Raw genomic sequence first — 22,438 nt, forward strand, 5'->3', positions numbered from 1 at the left:
TTTGTTTAGCTAACTCTAATTACCCCCCATCAAAAGTGATCTTAATAACAGCTACCCCCAGGAGGGTGTGAGCTACTGTTTTGAAGAATTTTGAAGCATTCTCTAAGTTTTATATAGGTGGTAATAGTTTAAATGAGTTTTTATGCTAGTTTAGTGCCATATACTGTAAATGTGACTCATAGTGCATTAATGTTGCAGTCTGCCAATTTCAAAGATGACTAAGTGGCATGAGACTGCTGTATATGGGGATGGGACTGCCAAGCTTAGGAATACACAAGTGAGCAATTTTCTCTTTAGTCAGTCTGGTAAACGGGCCGAATTTAGCACATTTGGTTGAACTTAGTCTATGAGTTCATCTACAAGTTTGTAGGTTTGCAAAGAGGGTGTTGAATCAATTGCTGAATAACAGATCATTAACAGGGCAAATATCATAAATGAGATGTATGGTGTAGAGTAACAGTTTAACAATTTTCATGACTGGTTGCTAGTGTTCGATACTTTTTAGGCACCGACTAAATAGCCTTGATACTATCGAGCATCAAAACATGTCTTGTCGTTCGGCACCAAATTTCAATACCTAAGAGGTTCATCTCATCAACGTCAGTGAGCCAGTAAGCATGCAGCATGCACAATGTGCCTAAATCATGTGCTGGTGATTGGCTCCGGTGAGGCATCCAGGAAAACGCGTGTTACGTGACCATTCACACTGAAGCATCATGCTACATAAAAGAATTTATAAAATTAATACTATGCTTTTACTCAAAACTCACTTAAAACTACCACTGAGTGTTTGTAATAACCTCTGATTGCGATCTAATGAGCGGTTTGGTCATATAATGTTGCAGAAATGTTATTTGTAGCCTTTTATATCAAGCTAATTGCTACACCAGCTTAGCAATTTTTCATGTAAACACCCTGTATTGTTATAAAAATAGGCGGAAAATCATATACAGTCATAATCGTGTTTATTAACATCATGTTCAGTCAGATCCTGTAAATCAGTGAAAGGGGATAGAAATGATGATTCTGTCCAAGCTATGCGTTTTAAAACGAAAACACACTAGTGTAAACGTAGCCTAGGGACATTAGTCCTGGGGACATCATCCATGAAGAGAGGGCTTGTCTGTCTCCTGAAAAAGCAGACATGCTCATTTTTTTGAAGAACTGCTGAGTGATTTAAAGATTTTAAGCATGCAGCAGTGAGCCTCACATACTGACTTAAAACTGTTCATTTTGCACTGAAAACTATTTGCACTGATTTATTGTGTCGTTACATTTTGTTCCTTTGTGCAGTGGCTCAGGAGATCAATCTTTGAATGTAAAAACCTCAACAAACTGAAAAAAAAAATAGTTTTATGTGGTAATGTGTAATGTAATCCTGTTAAAATGGATTTTATCAAATTGGTATCGAAAAAAGTATAATTCAGGAACCAGTATCGAAGTCAAGGTATCAGTATCGATATCACAATTTTTTAAATGATACCCAGCCCTACGTGGTCGCCTTGCATTTATGTAGTTTATAAAATTACGTTAGTACCTCGAACTGAAAAGGGGTTTAATGGCTTTTTTTCTGTCTAATCTGATGAATCTAACATAAAGACATTTAAATATTCACAAAGAAGTGGGTTGGTTCACCCCTATCTGAAACAACATTAGTGTATTCAAAACAAATCCACACAAATAAACAATCATAAAACAACAGTCCTATTGTTTCTCGTAATATTTTTCATGAGACTGTCATAGGGCTGTGCTGGAGGCTCTTTGGCTGGTGGAGAGGGGCTCATTCTTATGCAAACAGGGGCTATGGATGCTACTACTGGAGAGAATTTAGTGCTCTAAGGTCATTTTAGAGCTATAAAGAAGATTCCCTCCAAAAGCAAGAGAGAACTGTGTATCTGGAGGCTCAGTCCAAAGTCATTTACTGTGTCTCACAATTCTATCCATCATATTTTCCCCCATTATAGTTTATCAAGTCATCAAATACTGAAATGATTAAAGTTTTCAATTTATTTTGTTAATATTTTTCCTCTTATAGTTTATCATGTCATCAAATACTGAAATCCTTAAAGATTTCAAATTATCTTGTTAATAAATAAATGTACTTTAGAGATCATTTATTTCATTTTAATTAAGTGTGCTTCATTATTTAATTTAAAAATTTTATTAAATGGCTTACCTGAGATAATTCCTGACATAATTAATGTTATTTATATATATATATATATATATATATATATATATATATATATATATATATATATATATATATATATATATGTGTGTGTGTGTGTGTGTGTTAAAAAACTAATATTGTGAGGTGTTAGAGCCCATTTCATTTCTTATCACACTTGCACAGATTAATTTGTTTTTATTAGTGTTTGATTCCCTTTTTACTTGTTTTAAAAATTGAAACATTTAAGTAAATAAAATCACTTCATACATTAAAGAACAATAATTTAATTAATACAAAAATTCAAAAACAAAAATAGATGCAACAATGAAAAACAATAGCAATTAAATAGTTGCACTGGAAATCATCTAGGTCTAGTGCTGCGCAACTCCTTAGAGTTAAATCTTAAAGGAAGAGCCAGAACACAGGCAACACCTTCCCAAAAGTTGGGTGTGGTATTGGACTCAGGTATTGGACAGGTAATTTCTCAGGACCTCCCTCTTCGTCCCTGGTATATATGGCAATCCCATTGAATTCCTATAGAGACTTTAAGCCTGTCCCGTTCACACCTGTAGCCCACATCACACTTTTAGGGGATAAAAGAAGAAAAACAAGGGGTAAGAATCCTGGAGCCTGTGGAGCAAACAGCAGCTGCACTGCTCAACCTCAGCGCCAATATGTTGTACCTTGAGACCAATCCTCCCACATCATACAGTGAGGTAAGGCCCTTGCACTACCACTGCCCATCTAGAGATTGAGTTGGCCCCAGTGCTAAATTATGGCTTCTCAGGGAACCCTCTGGAGTAACTGGCAAGAGTGGCATCAAGAGTAGGCCTTGTAAAGGCTTTAGGATATATATTGTTTACCCAAAAACATTTTTCTTGATCCCCTTACCAATGAATATATTCCAAAAACATATCCTAGGATGCTGTTACTTATGAAAATGTTGTGATTTGTGGTCCTAGTCTGACCCTTTGCATTTGAATCAATGTGAAGATTTTTTTTATTTTTTACTTAATTATTGGTTTTGATTTCTTTGTGTAATTCTTTGTGCAAATTCACAATTTTTTGTTTATATTGACGCTTTTGAAATTTAAATGTTTGCATTTAATAGGTCATTGGTTTGAACTGTGATAGTGAGTTTTACAATGATGTGTGGGTGTGAAAAATCGGACGTGCGTCTATACAGATAAAAATCAACGTGTATTGCTTTAATGGTTTGCCTAGCTGCTGTTTTGTCTACGGTGTACGGTGCTCTTGGGTTGAGTCAAGCTATTTGGCAAATAATGGACTGGGACGGTGAGACTGATAATCTTGTTTGTATAGAACAATGGGCTGCGATTGCTTTGAGAAAGTACTAATGGAGTCTACTTTTACTTAAGCTAAATATCACTCATTGATTGTTTACCTTTGTTTACAAACTGTTGCAGCAGGGATTTGTGTGTGTGTGTGTGTATATATATATATATATATATATATATATACATACTTTTTTCTTTAGCTTAATATGTGCAGTTGCACTAAAGCCTTTCTTTAGCTTAATTTGTGCAATAAAACATAAAAAATCACAACACATCTAAATCATAAAACAGAAAAAAAAACAACAAAAAAACAATTAATATTTTAAGCCCATTTAATTGAGTGAGGTTACAAGAGGATCATGATTTCACGGCTAAGCTTGATTTTCGTGTCAGGTTGCTAATGTGTTTTTGAATTGTCATGGATGATAGTTATCGAATCTCTTGGATGTATTTTGTTGAACTGCAGCAATATGCCAGCACTAATATATGAAAATCACATATAATCTTTCCCCTAAAATTATACTGTTTTGACTTTAAAAAAAAAATCTTTTGTTGAATGAGTTGTCTAATTTCATAAAACGAAACTTATAATTTAAGTATAATGCACCTTAAGTTTATAACCTGAGCATTGTAAGCCATCTAAGATAGTGTCCGGATCTGTGTTTGTTGTCTAAAAGCACCCCCATTCCTTCCTGACAGGTGGTAGCTCAGACTGTGATTTCAGTGCTGCCATTCTCTTGCACAAAGCTGTTGTCAACACAACACTGTTAGCTCAGAGACAAACCTGTTGGTAGAAACACGGTCCGGTCTTCTAACCCCTCTCCTTGTGTTTTTAAATCTGGCTTTAGGTAACCAATCCACTGCTCACACAGCTTTGATTTAATGCTTTTAAATGCTCTGTTTCTCACTCTCTTTCATCATCGTAGGGGTTACAGGTCCGTAGACATGCATGTTTTGTGTTGTAAGTGGAGACATGGAGGTGCAAGGAATTTGAGAAATAATATGGTACTGTTAATGTTGATTTACCACAAATGTTTTAAATGATGGATAAAATACATCAGATTTGGTCTTTTTTTTTTTTTTTTTTTTTTTGGCGAGGCTCTTTTAGTTTTTTAGGTTAAGTTTTGGTTTTGCTCTTTGACAGCAGGTTGTCTCTTAAGATGCGTCCAGCTTTCTCTCAACGAAAAGGCTTCAGGTTTAGCTCCCGCTCGTCTGAGTGATAGATTGCAGAGCCGCTTTGAAGAATGTGTGCATCAAAGTGAACCTGAGAAGTCTAGGAATTGTAATTGTTTTAACTATGGTGGATACAGATACAATCATCTGCTCTGCCCAGCCCATTGGGTACGAAGTGTGAAGAAAATAAGAACACTCCCACCTAACCCCCCACCCCACCCCAATTTAGTGCTTAATGCTTTCTACCCCTGTGGTCACTCATCAAGGCCTCACAGATGTTCCCAACACCCATCCCGGGTTACAAACTGCCCAGGTCACTGGAACACACCCAGGAATGCCAGCCATCTCACCCCCCAGGCCAGGGCAGCCTCAGCTCCTGTCACTACTCTTGAGTTAGGAGCACTCATTTTCTCCAAAAAAACTCTAGACTTAAGTACTTGTTAGAATTTAGCGGTTTTGGCAATTAGAATTCATCTTGTGGAATCAGGAACAAAGACTGATACCATTTGAGGCTGAAAGTCAACTGTAATGCTGGCACTGCTGACATCTGTCAACAGCACATTGTTAGAATGCATTGTTAAAAGATGCAACTGAGATGCTTCATTTTACCCTGGAATTCATTGGAGACTGTCAGTACAGAGCCGAAATTGAAATCTTAATCATTTTATTATTTTGCTGTATTATTTTTTAAGAAACATTTAACTTTAATATTGTATTTATTTTTGAAACAGCCATATGTATATTTGACACAAGAATAGCAATGAAGAGGTTTTTGCTTGTAAACAAAACAGTACATTGTAAATGCTCTAAGGTATATTATAATATTACATTTATGCATTTGGCAGACGTTTTTATCTAAAGCAACTTGCGTTGCATTAATCAGTTCATGCAATTCCTCAAAATCAAACCCATGACCTTGGTGTTGTTGGTGCCATGCTCTTCTTTTTGAGCTTGTTTCTTGTTAATATTATATTATATTATATAATTATATTATTAGATTTATGGTTCTACTTAGGCATCCCAGAGGCTCACTCTCCAAGAAAGCTATAAACAGGCTGGTATTTTTAAGAGAAGTTGTTATATGGTTGTTGCATTGTGGACGAACAGTATTTGAAAAAAACAATGTTAGAGGAAATCACAATATGAGCTAAAAGGTTGACTAAATAATAAAGTTGTTGTACTTGATGTTTTTTGTCTACACAAATTTCATAATGCTTAAGTATTTCTTTGTATTTAGCACAGTTGATAAACTTTCCCCTTGCTTTATTATCAGTGCAACCTTCAACACTGAGTAGCTGTAATGAAACTCAGAAATGAGGAAATTTCACAGATGTGTCTTGTATGTTAAAATAAACATACAAGTGCAGTTGCATATGATAAATTACTCATTTTAGAATTTTTGTAAACATCTCAACATTTTACTACTATGATACATGAGACCAGCTCCTGAGGTTAAACTGTACGTGAATAGGCAAAGATGTTTTTGCAGTGCAGTACTTTATTTACTTTACGATCTCTACTCTATTTTTTTTTAACCAAGAAATTCCTTTTTTTAAATAGCTGCGTTACTTTTTACCTCTGCAGTTTTTTTTTTTTTTTTTTTTTTTCTCATTATTACAATTAAACTTCAAAAAAATTCTAATTAACTTCAAAAGTCTCTAATAATTTCAAACAAATGCTAATCAACTCCCAACACCTCCAACCCAACACCTCACTACCATACATCTCCATAGTGGGATCAGACACACAGACTGACTTGCATGGCCTTACTCTCTCTAAAAGATTCCATTATGTCCTGATTGCTTCATTGTAAAAGATGTGTGTGCTTAAGAAGCACTGTTGAGGCTGGAGGGTACAGCTCTTATGTTTGGGTTCTTTTTGTGTGGGTATGCACGCCTGCTCTTACAATACGCTTCTTTTCATACACCAATAGACCTGGTTTATTGTTTCTTCAGATAGGCTCTTAAAAGCCTGAGACTCATTGTTTCCAGGAGGCTGAGCAGACTCGTGGCACACACACACACAATGACCCCTGTCTGTAAGTCGCAAATGGCACTTCTTTTCTTATTCCCTACGGCACTGTTAGAGAGGTATTCTGAGGTCAGTGATTTGACCCACTCTCAGGTGTGTATGTGTACAAAATACATAATTATCTATTATATATATATATATATATATATATATATATATATTTATTTTTTTTTTTTTTTTTTTTTTTTTTTTTTTTAAATAATCTATATTTAATCATTTAAGACTTTAAAAAAATTCCAGCCATTTTAAGGAAAAAAAATAAAATAAAAAATAAACAAAGAGGATGCATTAGTCATTTTCACCACATATTATTCACCCCACAAGCCATCAACACCAACAAAAATCAACACAAAGAAAATAAAGAGTGACAGAAAAAATGAAAGAGAAAGAGACAGGAAAAGAGAGAGAAAGAGGAATAAGCGTGCAAGCTGGACAGCTGTCTCCATCCATGCCTGAAATAAACAAGGGACTCAGTTGAGATTAATGATGGTCTAAAGAGCAATACAACCATGGCACCTCATCCAGGAATGTAGCGTGTATAAATGGAAAGGAATGGACTGGAGGAGTGGGGCTGGAAAAGGCTGGCTTACCTCCAGAACATTTTTCCTTCTCTCAAATGACAGTCATTTTAATTCCTTTCTCCGCCTTCACTAGAACAAGGCAACAGGAGCCGTGTGAACTGTGTATCGCCCATTTACTGCCAACCCCATCCTTTGTTATTACTGCATCTTCCAGTTCATTTAGAGTCTTCCTTCATTCCTGTGGACCTCACCAACAACCTAGAGCAATTAAGGCGGGCTAAAGACTTAATTGGTCCTAAATGTGATGGTTATTTACATTGTAAACAACTGCAGTTTTCCACCTATATATAGAATAAAAATGACTGGGTTAAAGAATGTCATAAATGACACTTCAAATGAACTCAGAATTAGCTACTTCTAAATTTTAAGACCCCATTAGTCCCTGTTAGATGTTAGGCTACTTGAAATTTCTTGGATCATCATATACTAAATCATGGCTTGGATTTATTTCCAATACTTTAGATGGTGTTCATTTTTAGATAAATCTCTTGGCCAGTGACAGCATAACTGAAAAAGTACAACCTGTAAATTATTCCTTTTTACATAATGCATCACTATCCTTGTGGTAATCCTTCTGTCACGGTTTACATATCGGTGGCTGTAATAGGACATTTACTGCCTTTCTTTACTCAAGTACACAGATTTGAGGAACAGTTTGATTCATAATCATAATTCTCTCTGACTTGAACATACTGGACAAAGACTTATTTAAGTCTGCCAAGCACTGGCTGTTATGCACATCATCTGTTTCTCTAAGCCCACCATTACATCATAGCCTGATGTATTAACATCAAAAGAACCTGTATTGTGGCAACAACTCATTAATATTTTGATGAATATTGCGTCTTTGTTCGTATGACACTTCTAATACCATAAACACTTGAAAAGACTTTATACTGATAAAAAATACTCTGTTTTTCCTCTAGCCACAGTACACAAGCCTGGGGCTTCTCAACAGCATGGATCAAAATGGTGGCTCCACCTCCACAAGCCCCTACAACAACGATCATGCTCAGAACAACGTAACGGCACCATCACCCTACGCCCAGCCCAGTTCCACCTTCGAAGCCTTGTCTCCATCACCTGCCATCCCATCCAACACAGACAATCCAGCACAACAAAACCATCAACCTTCACTTCAAGAAATCAATCAAAGCCAAATCATAAAACATAACACTAATAAACAGTGTCTGTTTATGTGTGACACACTTTTTTTACATTATTATATAATAAATATTCCTAGTATACTACCCCAAAAATCATTCAGGTAACTATTCATGGGGTAAGGTATTAGGGCCAAACCAATACAGGAGCATAGAGAGGAGAGCATGCTGTCCCTTCAGTCTATTTTGGGGTTAAGTGTCTGGCTTTAGGGCAACAACTAAATATTTCCTAGCGGAGAAATTGGACCTCCTGCCCTCTGGTCACAAACCACTCATAACCATTATTCCCATTTATACATGGCATTTGTCTGTGAATTGAGTGTTTTGTTGTATTATGACAATGCATTGTGGTTCTATGTTACACAAAGTAGTTGATTTCTGCTGTCAAGGGTTCTTCTTCCAGGAGGATAGTAAAGTTTTTACCTGTCCGATCTAAGCTTTAGGCACTTCTGTGATCTATATGAAAGTTTCCAGTTACAAAACTCCAACTGACCAAGAAGAAAAAGACAGGAATAGGTTTATACTGGCCTGGTTTACTGCACAATAGACAAGGGGTTTGTCTAATTTCACTTGCACCCCCCCACATACACACCCACCCCTATTACTGTATTCATATCCGAATTTCTTTAACATATACACAAATAACCGTTCAAACTACAGACGTTACTTACTTAAGAGCAGTAAATGATTTATCTTTTGTTCTTTTTGATTAACATTATTTAACATAAGAAATGCATGGATCTCACGGATCTGAGACGGCTTTGTTTGTGCGCTTCAGTTGTGTGCACAGTGCGCACAGAAACAATCTAATGTTATTACACCATGTGAGTACCGCATTGAGATGTCTTCCACTTATGAAATTATGAAATTAAATTACTTTAATATTTAAACTGACAAGACTTAAAACACGTGAGAATGATAAAACTTTCTTGTGGTAGCAGCACTGGCCCAAACGTTCAGACAGTTTTGGGGGGCTAAGATGACACATAGTGAGGCTGAAGTCTAAAAAGGGTTTAGGACTGCCCCTGGTATAGTGCGTAATTATAACGAAACAAATATATAACCTAAAAATAAATATATTACCTGATTCAATGTGATGGCTGAGCCTGTTTCTGATAGCAACATGCCAATACATGGCTGGATTCCCGACACGGCTAACCGTAAATTATCTTACACGTGACTGATACTTGAGCCAACACTGCTCTAACTGTCGACTGATTAGCAGTGGGACTAATCAGATTGCCCCCTAGTGGATGGCTAAAGATTTGCTAGTTCGTATTCGTATATTCATAAATAAGCTATTTGCACAAAATTAGTTGGAATAGTTGCAACCACATGCAGTTTAAAAAATACAAATAAATTAACTGATTAATACTAGTAGGCAGTAACTAAATAGTTTTGAAAATTAAATAAACATTTTTGGAAATTATAAAAGAAAAAAAGAAAATTCTATCCGAAAAGAGCCATGACTGACCCCTACTGGTGAGTTGTTTGCCGGCGCATTGTGTCTTTTTCATAAACCGCTATGTCCACATAGCGGAAACAATGCGCATCAGTGAGCATTGCAATAGCTGTGTCACTGTCACTGTTTTGCATAGATAGGTGTCACCTAAACCAACTAAACCCGCTAGGCTAGTTTTAGAAGCACGAGAACAAGGAGCCTGGTGTCTGTCAACAAAAAAGTGGCTTTCGGTTGGACAGAGCACCCTAGCGGTTGCTAGCTGCTTTTAGCTACTTAAGGTCTTAAATCTTATCTTCAGACCATTTCCTCATTTTTCACAGTGTTAGCAATAGCAACAATGACAGTTATGTCATTTTGCGCTAAATGTGATACATTTTATATCTCACAAGGCTAACTTAAGAGTTATTTAATCACAGACATTAAATGAAATCAATATCTATGATTATTTTAGACTAATTGATCCCAGCCATTATAAACAGATGTCTCATTAATCTTGAATTTGGCAGATTGTGGTCTTGAAAAACCAGTGACTCAGTTGCGGTAATAATGCCTCACATCTTTGAGTAAACAAGTTGAGCGGAGTTTGGTTTGCGAGTTGCTTAGTGCTCATTGGCTACAGTGCAGTGTGGGATTGTGACATTTACCCTATTCCCACAGCAGCCCTTGTCATCCTCACTCCTTGACTTCACCAATAAAACAGAAGTTGTCAGACACCTCACCATTCTTAGAGCAGACTTCTGGGTGTGAGAAAGACACCACACCCTTGGTTGTCTCATTTAAGACATCCCTACTCATTCATGTTTCTCTTTCTCACAATGCATAGAACGTTGTGAAGAATATCGCGTCCTTAAATTTAATAACAATTTAGCCAAACGAAAGGCAGTTTTGTGGCTCACATTTAATGTAACTCACACTTGTTGTTCATGCGCAGCTCAGTCTATCCTGCATTTGGCTTCCATGACACGCACACACCCACACACATTTCCTGGCATTGCATCCTACCGCTCCTCAGTTACTGGAAAGCTTTTGCAATCCTGCTTTTTTTGTTGATGTCAATGATAAGACAAACCATACACAGACCTTTTTTTTGTTCGTTTTAAATTTACATTCAATAAACACATCAAACACATCACCTTCAATCAACTTCAGTTCACTTTTTTTGCCTCGGTGTTTGTTTTGTTTGGCGTTCTTTAGAGCAGAGTCTCCATTTGCATTTTCCTGTCAACCTATCAACAGTGCATCCAACGATACGGCACGGTTTTGTTTGCCCACTGGTTCACCTGTATAGAGCGCTGTGACCGAAGGAATGCGAACACTAGAGTTGTTGTCTCAAAAAGTGAGCTCGGGATTAAAAGAATGGGTCAGTAATACTCCTGTAAATACTCCATGCCTTCCTCCTGAACCCTACAGTGCCGATGGGGCTGTTCCCTGCTCAATGAGTAAAGCTTGTCGACTGCGTCTCTCATAATGCCGCAGGACAAGGAGATGAGAACAAGGATAGAAGTTGGGGGAGGACAGAAGCGCTCAAAGAGATGAGTGTTCCAGCGAAAGGTGGCAAGATACGACTTGTCCATGGAACATCTGCAGGCCCGTCCCACGCCTCGTGAGATGGAGCTGAGACTTGTTTGTGTCAACGAGCCTGTTGAGACTCGTCTGACATTGCCACGTAAAGCCCTAAAACCTAGAGCAAGCAGAGGAAGAAGAAAGGAAAGGAGGGAGAGGTTGATTTACCAAAAAAAAAAAATCTGGAGCTGAAAAGATATTTATGATAGGGAAATGATTTCTAAGAAAGGCGTATCTGGAATAGCTCACTTCTCTGACAGGTTCTGTTTGGAGATCTGTTGTTCTTGTTGTTTTGTGTCTTTGAACAATGAAAGATTACCTGTGCCTTTAAAGACCATGCAAGAGGTAGAGCTGGACTGAGAAGACAAAGAGAAGATCAGTCTTTTCAGCACCAGTCTGCTTTAGCTCACTTGCACAATCATAATCTCCGTCTTCTCATGCAGTCAAGATGGCATAGTGCTACCTGAAAAGGTCCAGCATATACATATTAGACATGACCTTAAATCCCACCTTTTGTGCAACACCTTCAGAGTGTAATTGAATGAGAAGAAAAATGCAAACACCTTCATTTTCTTCTAAAGAAGAAATAAAGGTAGCTGTAAAGAAAGAATTTGGCAGCACTCAGGGCGACCATTGAGCAAAATGAGGGGAAATCCAGCATAATTACACCAAAGCTTGTCACACGTTTTCTGGGAAAGATCACATTTCCAAAGCATATAATTTAATCACAGGGCATTAACTAATGCCAGGAAGCATGGGGGCATTTGTTTACATCACTAGAGAAAGTATGAATCTGATGAGGGTTTGTTACATGATGATCTCCCTCCAAATGCACTACAAACATGAAGAGTTATTGATGTCTGAAAACCAATTGCATTTAAATCTTGATATATTTATATTTTGCTTCATCCTTTTGAGCATATTTTCCACTTTGGAATCAAATAAAGTATATATGCATAAACACCATGCAAAGTTTTCAGGCATGACGAGCAAAATCATGGCTTGATTGATTCACTATTCAAAACCATAGCTGCATACATTTTGTTCAAACTAAGTCATGCAAACATGCACCTCCACAGAAAACCATTTATTGCCCATATGTTTCAGTGTACAGAGCATGCAATCATGAGTTATTAGCTGCTTAGCCCTCAACATTTCTAGCAAGAAATATTAATCAAAGATGATTTGTGAATGCCCTGTGAAATTTGCTTTTGAACAGAATTGCATTTTCCTGTTTATGATTAAGTTTTGCACCCTACACTCAAGTCCTGTTTTATTTCAAATGCTTCACTTTCCAAACAAAACAAACGACAGTACAATTCATTTACCAATTGGGACGGGAAAAGGCATTTTATTTCTTTCCCAATGAAACAGGTTTTGGGAGAAGCAACAGGCGTGATGGTACATGTCAGGTATGAGGTGGGACAAGACCAGAGGCGCCAGAGCGTTGGGCCAACCCGCCCTGCCATGCTGAGACACGAATACAGCCTTAGCCTGCAGCCCTGCTCTGTTCAAACACACACAAACTACAGCTGAAAACTTGTCACAACACGTACAACACTGTATGTGTGTGCATTTGTTGTTGGTGTGACTGCGGTTTTACTGTGTGTGCACACATCTCTGTGTGTGTAGAAATCTCTTGAAGAAACCAGTTTACACTGCCGTTTAAAAGTTTGAGATCAGTAAGATTTTTAATGTTGTTTATATATATTTTTTTTTAAAATAAGCTTTTTATGCTCATCAAGGGTGCTTTTATTTGATAAAAAAAAAATAAATAAAAAATAAATTATATTGTAAAATTAATGCAATAGTGTAATGCAGTAATGGCTTTCTAGTTTAATATCTTGTGATGCAAAGCTGAATTTTCATCAGCAATTACTCCAGCCTTCAATGTCACATGATCCTTCAAATGATTGCTTTTTTTTTTCTTTTTTTTTTTTTTTTTTTTTTTTTAAATAAATCAGAATCATTTCTGATTGATCACGTGACACTGAAGACTGGGGCTGATGAAAATTCAGCTTTGCATCAAACTATTAAAATAGAACACTATTAATAAAATTATACAATATTACTTTTTTTTCTATGTGTAATTTGGATCAAATAAATGCAGCCTTGAAAAAAAAAAAAAAAACTTACTAATCGACATAATTCACAAAACAGAAGCACATTCTGCATATTTTATTTAGGCTGATTGTCGGCTGAGTGGTCTGGTGGTCTGCAAGATGTAAAATATTTTAAAGTCTTTAAAAGTCCCACTACTTTTGATATCAAATGGTTCACCAAATTGTATTATAGAGTTCTCGGAAAACTTTGCAATAAGTTTCAATTTGTTGACATTTGTAAATGCATTAGGAGGTTTACCACATTTGTCAGTATTGATTGTCAATTTATAAGTATACTAATACATCAGTGTTATTAACTATTCAATCAGTGTTGACTATACTAACTACAATAAGATGAAGTACTAAAATTATAAACTAAAACTGAAATAAAGTACACAGAAAGCTAAATAGAAAAATAAAACATCAAAACTAATAAAATCTACAAAACCACAACAAAATTACTCGAACTAAACTTAAAAACTGAAAACTGAAGATATAAAAATATTAACATACTATTGTAATGGTATATAAATAATACATTAGTTATATGTAATATGTTAAAATGTATTGCCGTGTTTTAGTATTATGTGTGAATGAACATTTATAAATCAATATTAACTTATATTAATAAATACATTCAATTATTCATTATTAGTTCATGCATTAATTAAATAAACAAATGCATTAACTAATAGACAAATTAAACATTGTAAAATATCAATTAGTTTTTTCTTATCCTAGACTGTAACTCTCTCAAATCTCTTTTTTCTGTTCAAAGAGTTACTTTAAACTTTTGTGTGTGTGTGTGTGTGTGTGTGTGTGTGTGTGTGTGGTAATTCACATTGTAGCCCATGACTGGAACATAATTACATGTTAACACCACCGTGCCCCTCCCTGTAAAACAGCTAATGCCTCCAATTCATCAGATCATTTTATGGCCCCACCCTTCATGTGTGTGTGTGTGTGTGTGTGTTTCCCTGTCAGAAGTGGTTCATTTGGCCCCAAGCAAACGCAGCAGCCTCCACACATATTTGCATTCTCAAAATCTGTTGCTTTAGGGTTAGAATTGGTACATCAACTGCTTTGTTTATGTGCAAGGTTTGTAGGTTGGAGTTTAAGATGTAACAAAATATGTAAGAACGGTGTTTGTTGTCGGTATGTCAAGCTTCTGTCATTTATATCTGTCTCTGGCTTTTTTGCTGGGCCTCTGTGTGACTGACCCTTTGGCATCTGTGTGTACAACTCTCTCTTTGGTCCTCGTATCCTCTTCTCTCTCTCTCACTCACCTCATTTAACTGAATGACAGGAGCGTACAGAGGCATATCAGGTTCAGAGCAAATACACAAATACATCTATCTATCTTTCTTATATAAAAACAACAAAAAAAAAAAAACAATTGAGTTCACGCACAAAACACCTTCATCATCCAACGGTGAAAGCACCCAGGCACTAAATTAGTCACAGTTAAAATAGGTCAAGTCAGTTCTGACAGTGCAGGTGATGAGTGTAGATGCTTCAAAAAAATGCTAAATCTGATCAATACATTAAATAAAAAAGACATAAAATCTGTACCAAAAAAGGCTCAATTTGTTCGCGTTATAAAATCAATATAGCTGACAAAATGTGGACAAAAAAGACTCAATTTGTTAACATTAGTTAATGCATTAGTCATAAACAAACTGTTTATATATATATATATATATATATATATATATATATATATATATATATATATTATGTATTTGTTTAGCAATTTATTAATTAGTTAATTTATAACTTTTAATGTAATTAAATTTATAACTATATTTTAATGTAAATTTGAAGTTAATGTTTAACATGTAAAATGCATTCTTATATGCAAAAATTAACTATGCTAGATTATTAAATGCTGTAAAAGTGTAGTTCATAACTCTATAATATTGAACCTTTTTTTCTTTTTCTTTTTTTTTTTTTTTAGTTTGTTCTTCCAATTCCTTCAGGAAACAGCCAGGATTTGTGTTTGTTTGTTCTTGTCAAGATTGTGTAATACTCTGAAAGCTCACAAGCAGGTGTTGGGACGGGCTCATCTCATTGGAACACTTCATATCAAAAGTTAATAAAGATGGAATTTAATGTTGCATTGCTCTTCAAAACAGCCCCTGGCAACATTCACAGCCCTTTCTTTCTTTCTTTCTTTCTTTCTTTCTTTCTTTCTTTCTTTCTTTCTTTTCTTTCTTCTGCACCTTTTCTAATGAACTTGACAATAAACACATATTCAAATTTACATTCAATTTACATGATATCATCCCAACAACGCAACAATTAAATAAAAGTATGGTCTGAAAAGTATGGTCTGTGCTATTTTTCTTGAAAAAGAAGTGATGTGCAACCAGCCATTAACTACAATACAAAATCCATACCATAACATTATTCAACTCAATATTCTTAGTGATTATTCACATTTCACAATATTTTCGCTCACTCTTGGTACTAGACTGTCTAATCTGTCTTTCTTTTTGACCCATTGTGTGTGGTTAGACAGTATCTTAAACACCTGATGATGCTGTAAGTATGAGTAACACCTGAGTGTTAGCCTGTGGTGATGAGGATGATTCAAGCACACAGTGTGATGCAATTGTGATTTTTGTGGTCCGTGACACCCTGAACATGAAGCTGTCCTCAATGATAAAGAGCATTTTTAAAAAAAAAAATAAAAAAACAAAAAAAAAACATTAATAAACTATAAACACAGATACATTAAAATATCAAACTTACACATTAAAAAAAAAAAAACCCCATAAATAAAAAAACAAACAACATCTGTATAAAAACAGCAATTCTTGTGTAAATTGTTGATCTGAACATGTCAGTTTATATTAGAATGGTAATTGATTTAGACCATTGGTTCTCAGCCAGAGGGGCCTTTAAACTTCCAAGGGGGCATCAAACTGGCTTAAAATGTTTTAAAACCAGACAAAACAAACTAAATAATAATAAATAATAAATACATTTATTGATTAAATTTACCCCCAAACTTATGGAATTTAATTCATTTTTATTGTAAGAATTTCAGGTACTGGGGCTCATTTAAAATGTTAAATGATTTAAATTCAATTTTATTGAAAGCCTATTAAAGGTATTCTAAATCTAAGCTTTTCATTGCTCAGCACTAGAAATATCATCACACCAGGGCAATAATTTTAACATCAGATTTCTGTGTCAAAACGATCCTGACGTCTTCATAGAAAAATCATTCTTCAGGTGATTTGGAAAGCACTTTCAGTGTGTGTCTTTAATCACAGCTATATCTTAACCCGTGACATCTGTAGGGTAGAACCAGAAGTCCTGCCGCCTAAAGCCAGCTGCTCTTCCCTTTAAAGACTGTTATATGGCACTTACTCCACTAAAGCATTTCCTTTTACTCACATCTCACTGCTGGTTATATATTCTCTACATAATCATGTATGTGACGAATAAAAAATCTTGAATCTTGAAAGCATTGCCAAACTGCAGCTGTTTTATCCCTGTTGCCTGTGTTTGTGAGGCTTCTTTTCTTTGTTTAGATAATAAAAAAAGACCTTTAATGGAGGTTTGGTATTTATAGCAACTTCTATTGAATTGTTTATTTTTTAATTTAATAATTTTGGAAAAAGTAATTATTTTAAACATTAAGAACATTTTACAAAAAACATTCAAAGCAAAAACACTTTAGTAATATGGATTAAAATGTGCTTATATTTTTTAAATAAGAGTGCACTAATATTACAGATGCATAAAGTACATTTCAATTGCTTTGTGTTTTCAATTGTTTAATTTTTTTGTTATAGTTACTTACTAACCAAACTCTTTTCTTTTTTCTTTAGTACTCGACAGAACTGAAGAAGTTGTACTGTCAGATTGCCAAAACATGTCCCATTCAAATCAAGGTCCTTACCAACCCACCCCAGGGTGCAGTCATACGGGCCATGCCTGTCTATAAGAAAGCTGAGCATGTTACCGAGGTGGTCAAACGATGCCCGAACCATGAACTGAGCAGAGAGTTCAATGACGGTATGTCACTTCTCTAAATTTGTAATCTAGAAATGGGATTAAACATGTTTTTAATCTTTGATTTAGTGGTATAATCTACTGAATTTTGTGTTTAATAGGCCAAATAGCCCCGCCCAGTCACCTGATTAGGGTTGAGGGAAACAGTCATGCTCAGTACGTGGAGGATTCCATTACTGGGCGTCAGAGTGTGCTGGTGCCTTACGAGCCCCCTCAGGTGAACACACTCACACACACATTTCAGAGAAACCTGGCTGTCCATACATACACCGCACACCTGAAATCCTCCCCAACAGATGTTAATTTAACATAACCACTCTAGAGAAATGGAACAAACAGACTTAATTTAACAACGGTGAGTAGTGGATGACACAAGTATTCCCTATTAACAGGTGGGCACAGAGTTCACAACCATCCTGTACAATTTCATGTGTAACTCCAGCTGTGTTGGCGGAATGAACAGACGTCCTATCCTCATAATCGTCACTTTGGAAACCAGAGAGTAAGACCATTTTAAACACTGGATTATATTCCCCTAGAGGAAAATATCCCTTATAGAAATATGCGAATTAATTGCTTGATCGATTTCTCCAGTGGTCAGGTTTTGGGCCGACGGTGTTTTGAGGCTCGTATCTGTGCGTGCCCTGGACGTGACCGCAAAGCTGACGAGGACAGCATTCGCAAACAGCATGTCAGCGATGGCACAAAGAGCAGTGAGGGTACGAAACGCCGTAAGTAGTGCTGGGGGCTGGTGGCTGGGCTTCATCTAACATACAAACACATTTGCATCGCATGTTTCTTATTCCTAGGTAGTTCTTACCTCCATATAAACTGCATGCCCTCTTGTACAAAAACACACACTGCAACTTTTCCACCTGTTCTGTGCTTTAGCTCTACGTTTTGTGGGTAAGATCTTGTATTACGGCTGTTTCACTTCCTCTGTCTCTGTCTTCCACAGCTTTCCGTCAGGCCTCGCACCTCTCTCAGCTCAACTCCATCAAAAAGCGAAGATCCACCGATGAGGAAGTGTTTTGTCTGCCTGTGAGTATCTCAGATCTGTCTGCAGTATCCCAGCATCAGATTTGTAGTTGTTTATGTTAAATAAAATTCCTATTAGGGGCGGTTTACACAGAATGCATTTTTGCATCTTTTTTTTCTAATGTAAGCATTCACTAGGTGGATGTCTTTAACAATCCACTTTAAAAGATGTGAAACCTGCATTGTCTTTCATTCTATTGCTCTTTATTTAATTTTACAAACAAGAATAATTTCCATGTGAACGGTCCCTTACTTGAGAAGGAAGTGTTAGTTTCTATGAAACCTGCTTATATTATGCATTGTTAGTATTTTGTACTATATAATCCATTAAAAAAATACATATTAAAATATTAAATATATATTAAAGTATACATTAAATTTAATATTACATATTAAAATAATAATTTATTATTCATAACTGTTATTCATAATTACAATCATCAAAGAAAAGTGTAATTCATAATTTGTTAACTTTAGTTAATGCATTAGTGTACAAAAAATTACTTATGAAAAATATTTTACAGCATTTTTTTAATCTAGGAAAACATAAATTCATACACACACACAAATACACAAATACTAATATAAAACTGGAAAACAGTAAAATAGAAAACAACAAAAAAACAAAAAAATGAATGAATGAGTTATATGTTACGTTTACATTTATATTTATATGTAGGCTTTATAGAAAGTGTTGCAGAAATATTTGATACTAAAAAGATAATACAAAGATAGTACTTCACAGACATTCATTTTGAAAGTAGATATTCAAAGTGAAGAATTGAGCATAATTCAGGAGTCTGAAATCCAGGCTTACCCCTTCTCTCTCCTTCTCTGTGCTTCAGATTAAAGGCCGTGAAATCTATGAGATTTTGGTGAAAATCAAAGAGTCTTTGGAACTTATGCAGTTCCTCCCTCAGCAGACTATTGAGTCATACAGACAGCAGCAGCAGAACCTACTGCAGAAACAGTGAGTACCTTACACATGCAGGAAGATTCCCCAGTAAAAATTGGGTGATACTTCCTCATTTGAAAAAAAAAAAAAAAAAATCATTGTTTATATATAATATATATATATATAAAATATATATATATACACTACATTAAAAACATACACACACACAACAATATTTTTTCAATTTCCAAACACAAAAACACACATACAAACTACACAGTTACATACTACACTGTGTTAGCAAGATCCATCCACGAAATGATATTTGTGTCAGCTTTTTACTAATTTGATCAACTTTGTTGCTTGGTTTTAACACTGCATTTGATTGTGATTGCTCATTGACTGACTGTGCACTGAATTTATAATTTAAGTATTTGGTTTGTTTGTTCAGCCATTAATTTTGGCCTCATCTGAGAGTTTATAGACCTAGTGCAAACACTGCAACTTAACGTGGCAGTTTAATTCTCTCACACTGATGATATAATATTGGCTACAGCATGAAAGTATGAGTTTGGATTGCATCTTGCATGAGATTCATGTTGTGCATCATCGATGCTGTTAAAAGATTAGCCCTTAAACGAACCCTGCTGGTTTTGCTCGACATAAGTTCACATGGAAATAATAATAACTGTTTTAAATTCTGCTTGGCTTCTCATTAAAGGTGTACCTTGCTGAGATGGTGCTCTGATTTATTCAGTACCCCCCCTCCCCCCTCCCCCCCACATTTTATAACGTTCAGTTTACCACAGAAGTCAAACAAGTTTAAACTCTGCCTACAAATTGTTATTGGTCTTCATGGTAAATGCAAATTTAGTTGATTCATGGAAAAGTTTAGTCTGTTCTCAGATTTTAGCCTTTAGCAAAGTTTTTACAGAAATACATTGTATCTGCTGTAACAGAACTCAACAGAGGGAGAGAGACCTGTAAATTATGCTTTGAATGAGCATTGTCACCATTCAGTAATGAATGTTTTTGTCAGCTTGTCTCATTAAGGATCAACTGGTTTCTGACTATATATATATATATATATATATATATTCTATATATATATATGTGTGTGTGTGTGTGTGTGTGTGTGTGTGTTGGAATGTAGTACGTACACTGGGATTTGGATGTCAGTGCTTTTCTTTCTGTAAATTTCCTTAAAACAGCTTAAACCATCCACACCCAACTGAGCTGTTCAGTCATGGCATCAGTTTGTAGGTCAAATGGATTGACCATGGATTCCCTATGGAATTCTAATGGGTTTTAGAATAGCCTGTTTAAAAATCACTTATCAAAAAAAACATAAAATTTACCATAAAACAAACACATAACAAACTATACTCTTAAATCAAAAAACACTTTTATAAAAAAACATAAAAGCCATTTAATATTATTAACCACAGGCTACGTTATACTTTTAAATAAAAAATCAGTATTCTAAAAACCCATAGATGTTCCCAAGGGTACCCATGGCTCAAAAATGCTAATTCTCTACTGGGTTTAGGACTGTAAACTGCTCAAACAGTTCAAATGTGCTCTGTTTAGTGTAAGAAAATGTAGAAAGGATGTTGATTTTAGGGTTCATTTGATCTTCTCAAGATTTGGTCTGAGCTAAATGACTAGGTAAGAATGACCAGGTAGCCATTATCTTTAAAACGGTCCCATTGTAATACAAAGACAGAACGCACATGCTGTGAAATGTGCATCCTTTGATTCTCCAAAACTATCATTTGAGCATAGCAAGTTAAAGGGATAGTTCACCCAAAAATGAAAATTCTGTCATCATTTAATCACCCTCATGTTGTTCCAAACCTGTATGAGTTGCTTTATGTTGAACATAAAAGAATATACATTTTAAAGATTGCTGGTAATTGCTGGTGGTTGCCATTAAGTTCCACAGGATATTTTTATTTTTATTTATTTTTTTTATTTTTTTTGGAAGTCAATGGCAACCACCAACTATTTGATTACCAGCAATCTTCAAAATATCTTCCTTTATGTTCAACATACGAAAGCAACTACTTCAGGTTTGGAGCGACATGAGGGTGGGTAAATGATGACAGAATTTTCATTTTTGAGTGAACTATCCCTTTAACACATTAAGGGCAGCCCCATCCTTGTTCTTATTTTTGGTAGATTTCCAACCACAAGTGTGTTTTTTTAGCATTGTCTGCATGCTTCTCTCTTTCATTCATAAATCTCCCTCCATTTTCAATAAAGCTCCTTCTGCCCTAGATTCAGTGGGTTGGGTGTTTTATTTTGTTGATTTTCCTTTTCATGCTTTCACAAGACTGAACTTACTGCTGCCACCTTGTGCACATGCTAAAATATGAAAATCATTTTGAGATGTTTCGTCATAGTTTGAGAGTTTTTATAATTGACAGATTTTTACTCATATTTTTAAATCTCAATCTAATTTAATTCAAATGAATGAGGCCTGAAAGATCTGAATATGCATCATTTTACAACATTTCTTTTAGGCAAATACAATTCCAGTTTGATTTACCCATCATCATCACCTGCTCATCACTGTGGGCTCTCTCTTTCTATTATTTTATGATGCAGTTTAATATCTTTTAATATTTTCACTCTCAACTTCACACTCCCAACTTTCTAATTCCCACACCCAACCTTCTACCCTTTCCCACAACATCTTAATGCCTTTCCTGTCTTTCAATTTCTCACTGTCTATCTTTGACTCTTTCCTACAGCCTGTTAAGGGCCCGTTTGCGCTCTGAGCTTCTGGACCCAATTGGTGAGCAGAAGAGGCGCTTCAGTGCTTCCTGAAAGTAGGAATCACATTCCTCCTCCCTCAGAGCATCCCTCGCTCATCTCTCTCCACCTATTCTTCATCTCATCCTCTACCCCTCAAAGGGGCTCCCTGTGCT

The 22,438-nt window shown here is 35.6% G+C and overlaps 1 protein-coding gene across 1 annotated transcript in view; it reads left to right on the forward strand.

Moving 5' to 3' along the window:
- tp63 (tumor protein p63) overlaps nucleotides 1-22,438 on the forward strand; it is a 43,279-nt gene that overhangs the window by 15,396 nt on the left and 5,445 nt on the right. The window contains 8 exon segments of the mRNA XM_042758263.1: nucleotides 8,183-8,444; nucleotides 10,214-10,224; nucleotides 17,389-17,575; nucleotides 17,674-17,789; nucleotides 17,965-18,074; nucleotides 18,167-18,303; nucleotides 18,531-18,613; nucleotides 19,456-19,580. Of these exon segments, the coding sequence (XP_042614197.1) occupies nucleotides 8,183-8,444; nucleotides 10,214-10,224; nucleotides 17,389-17,575; nucleotides 17,674-17,789; nucleotides 17,965-18,074; nucleotides 18,167-18,303; nucleotides 18,531-18,613; nucleotides 19,456-19,580 (1,031 nt within the window).

This window comes from Cyprinus carpio, chromosome A6 (assembly GCF_018340385.1).
Source record: "Cyprinus carpio isolate SPL01 chromosome A6, ASM1834038v1, whole genome shotgun sequence".
Taxonomy (NCBI): domain Eukaryota; kingdom Metazoa; phylum Chordata; class Actinopteri; order Cypriniformes; family Cyprinidae; genus Cyprinus; species Cyprinus carpio.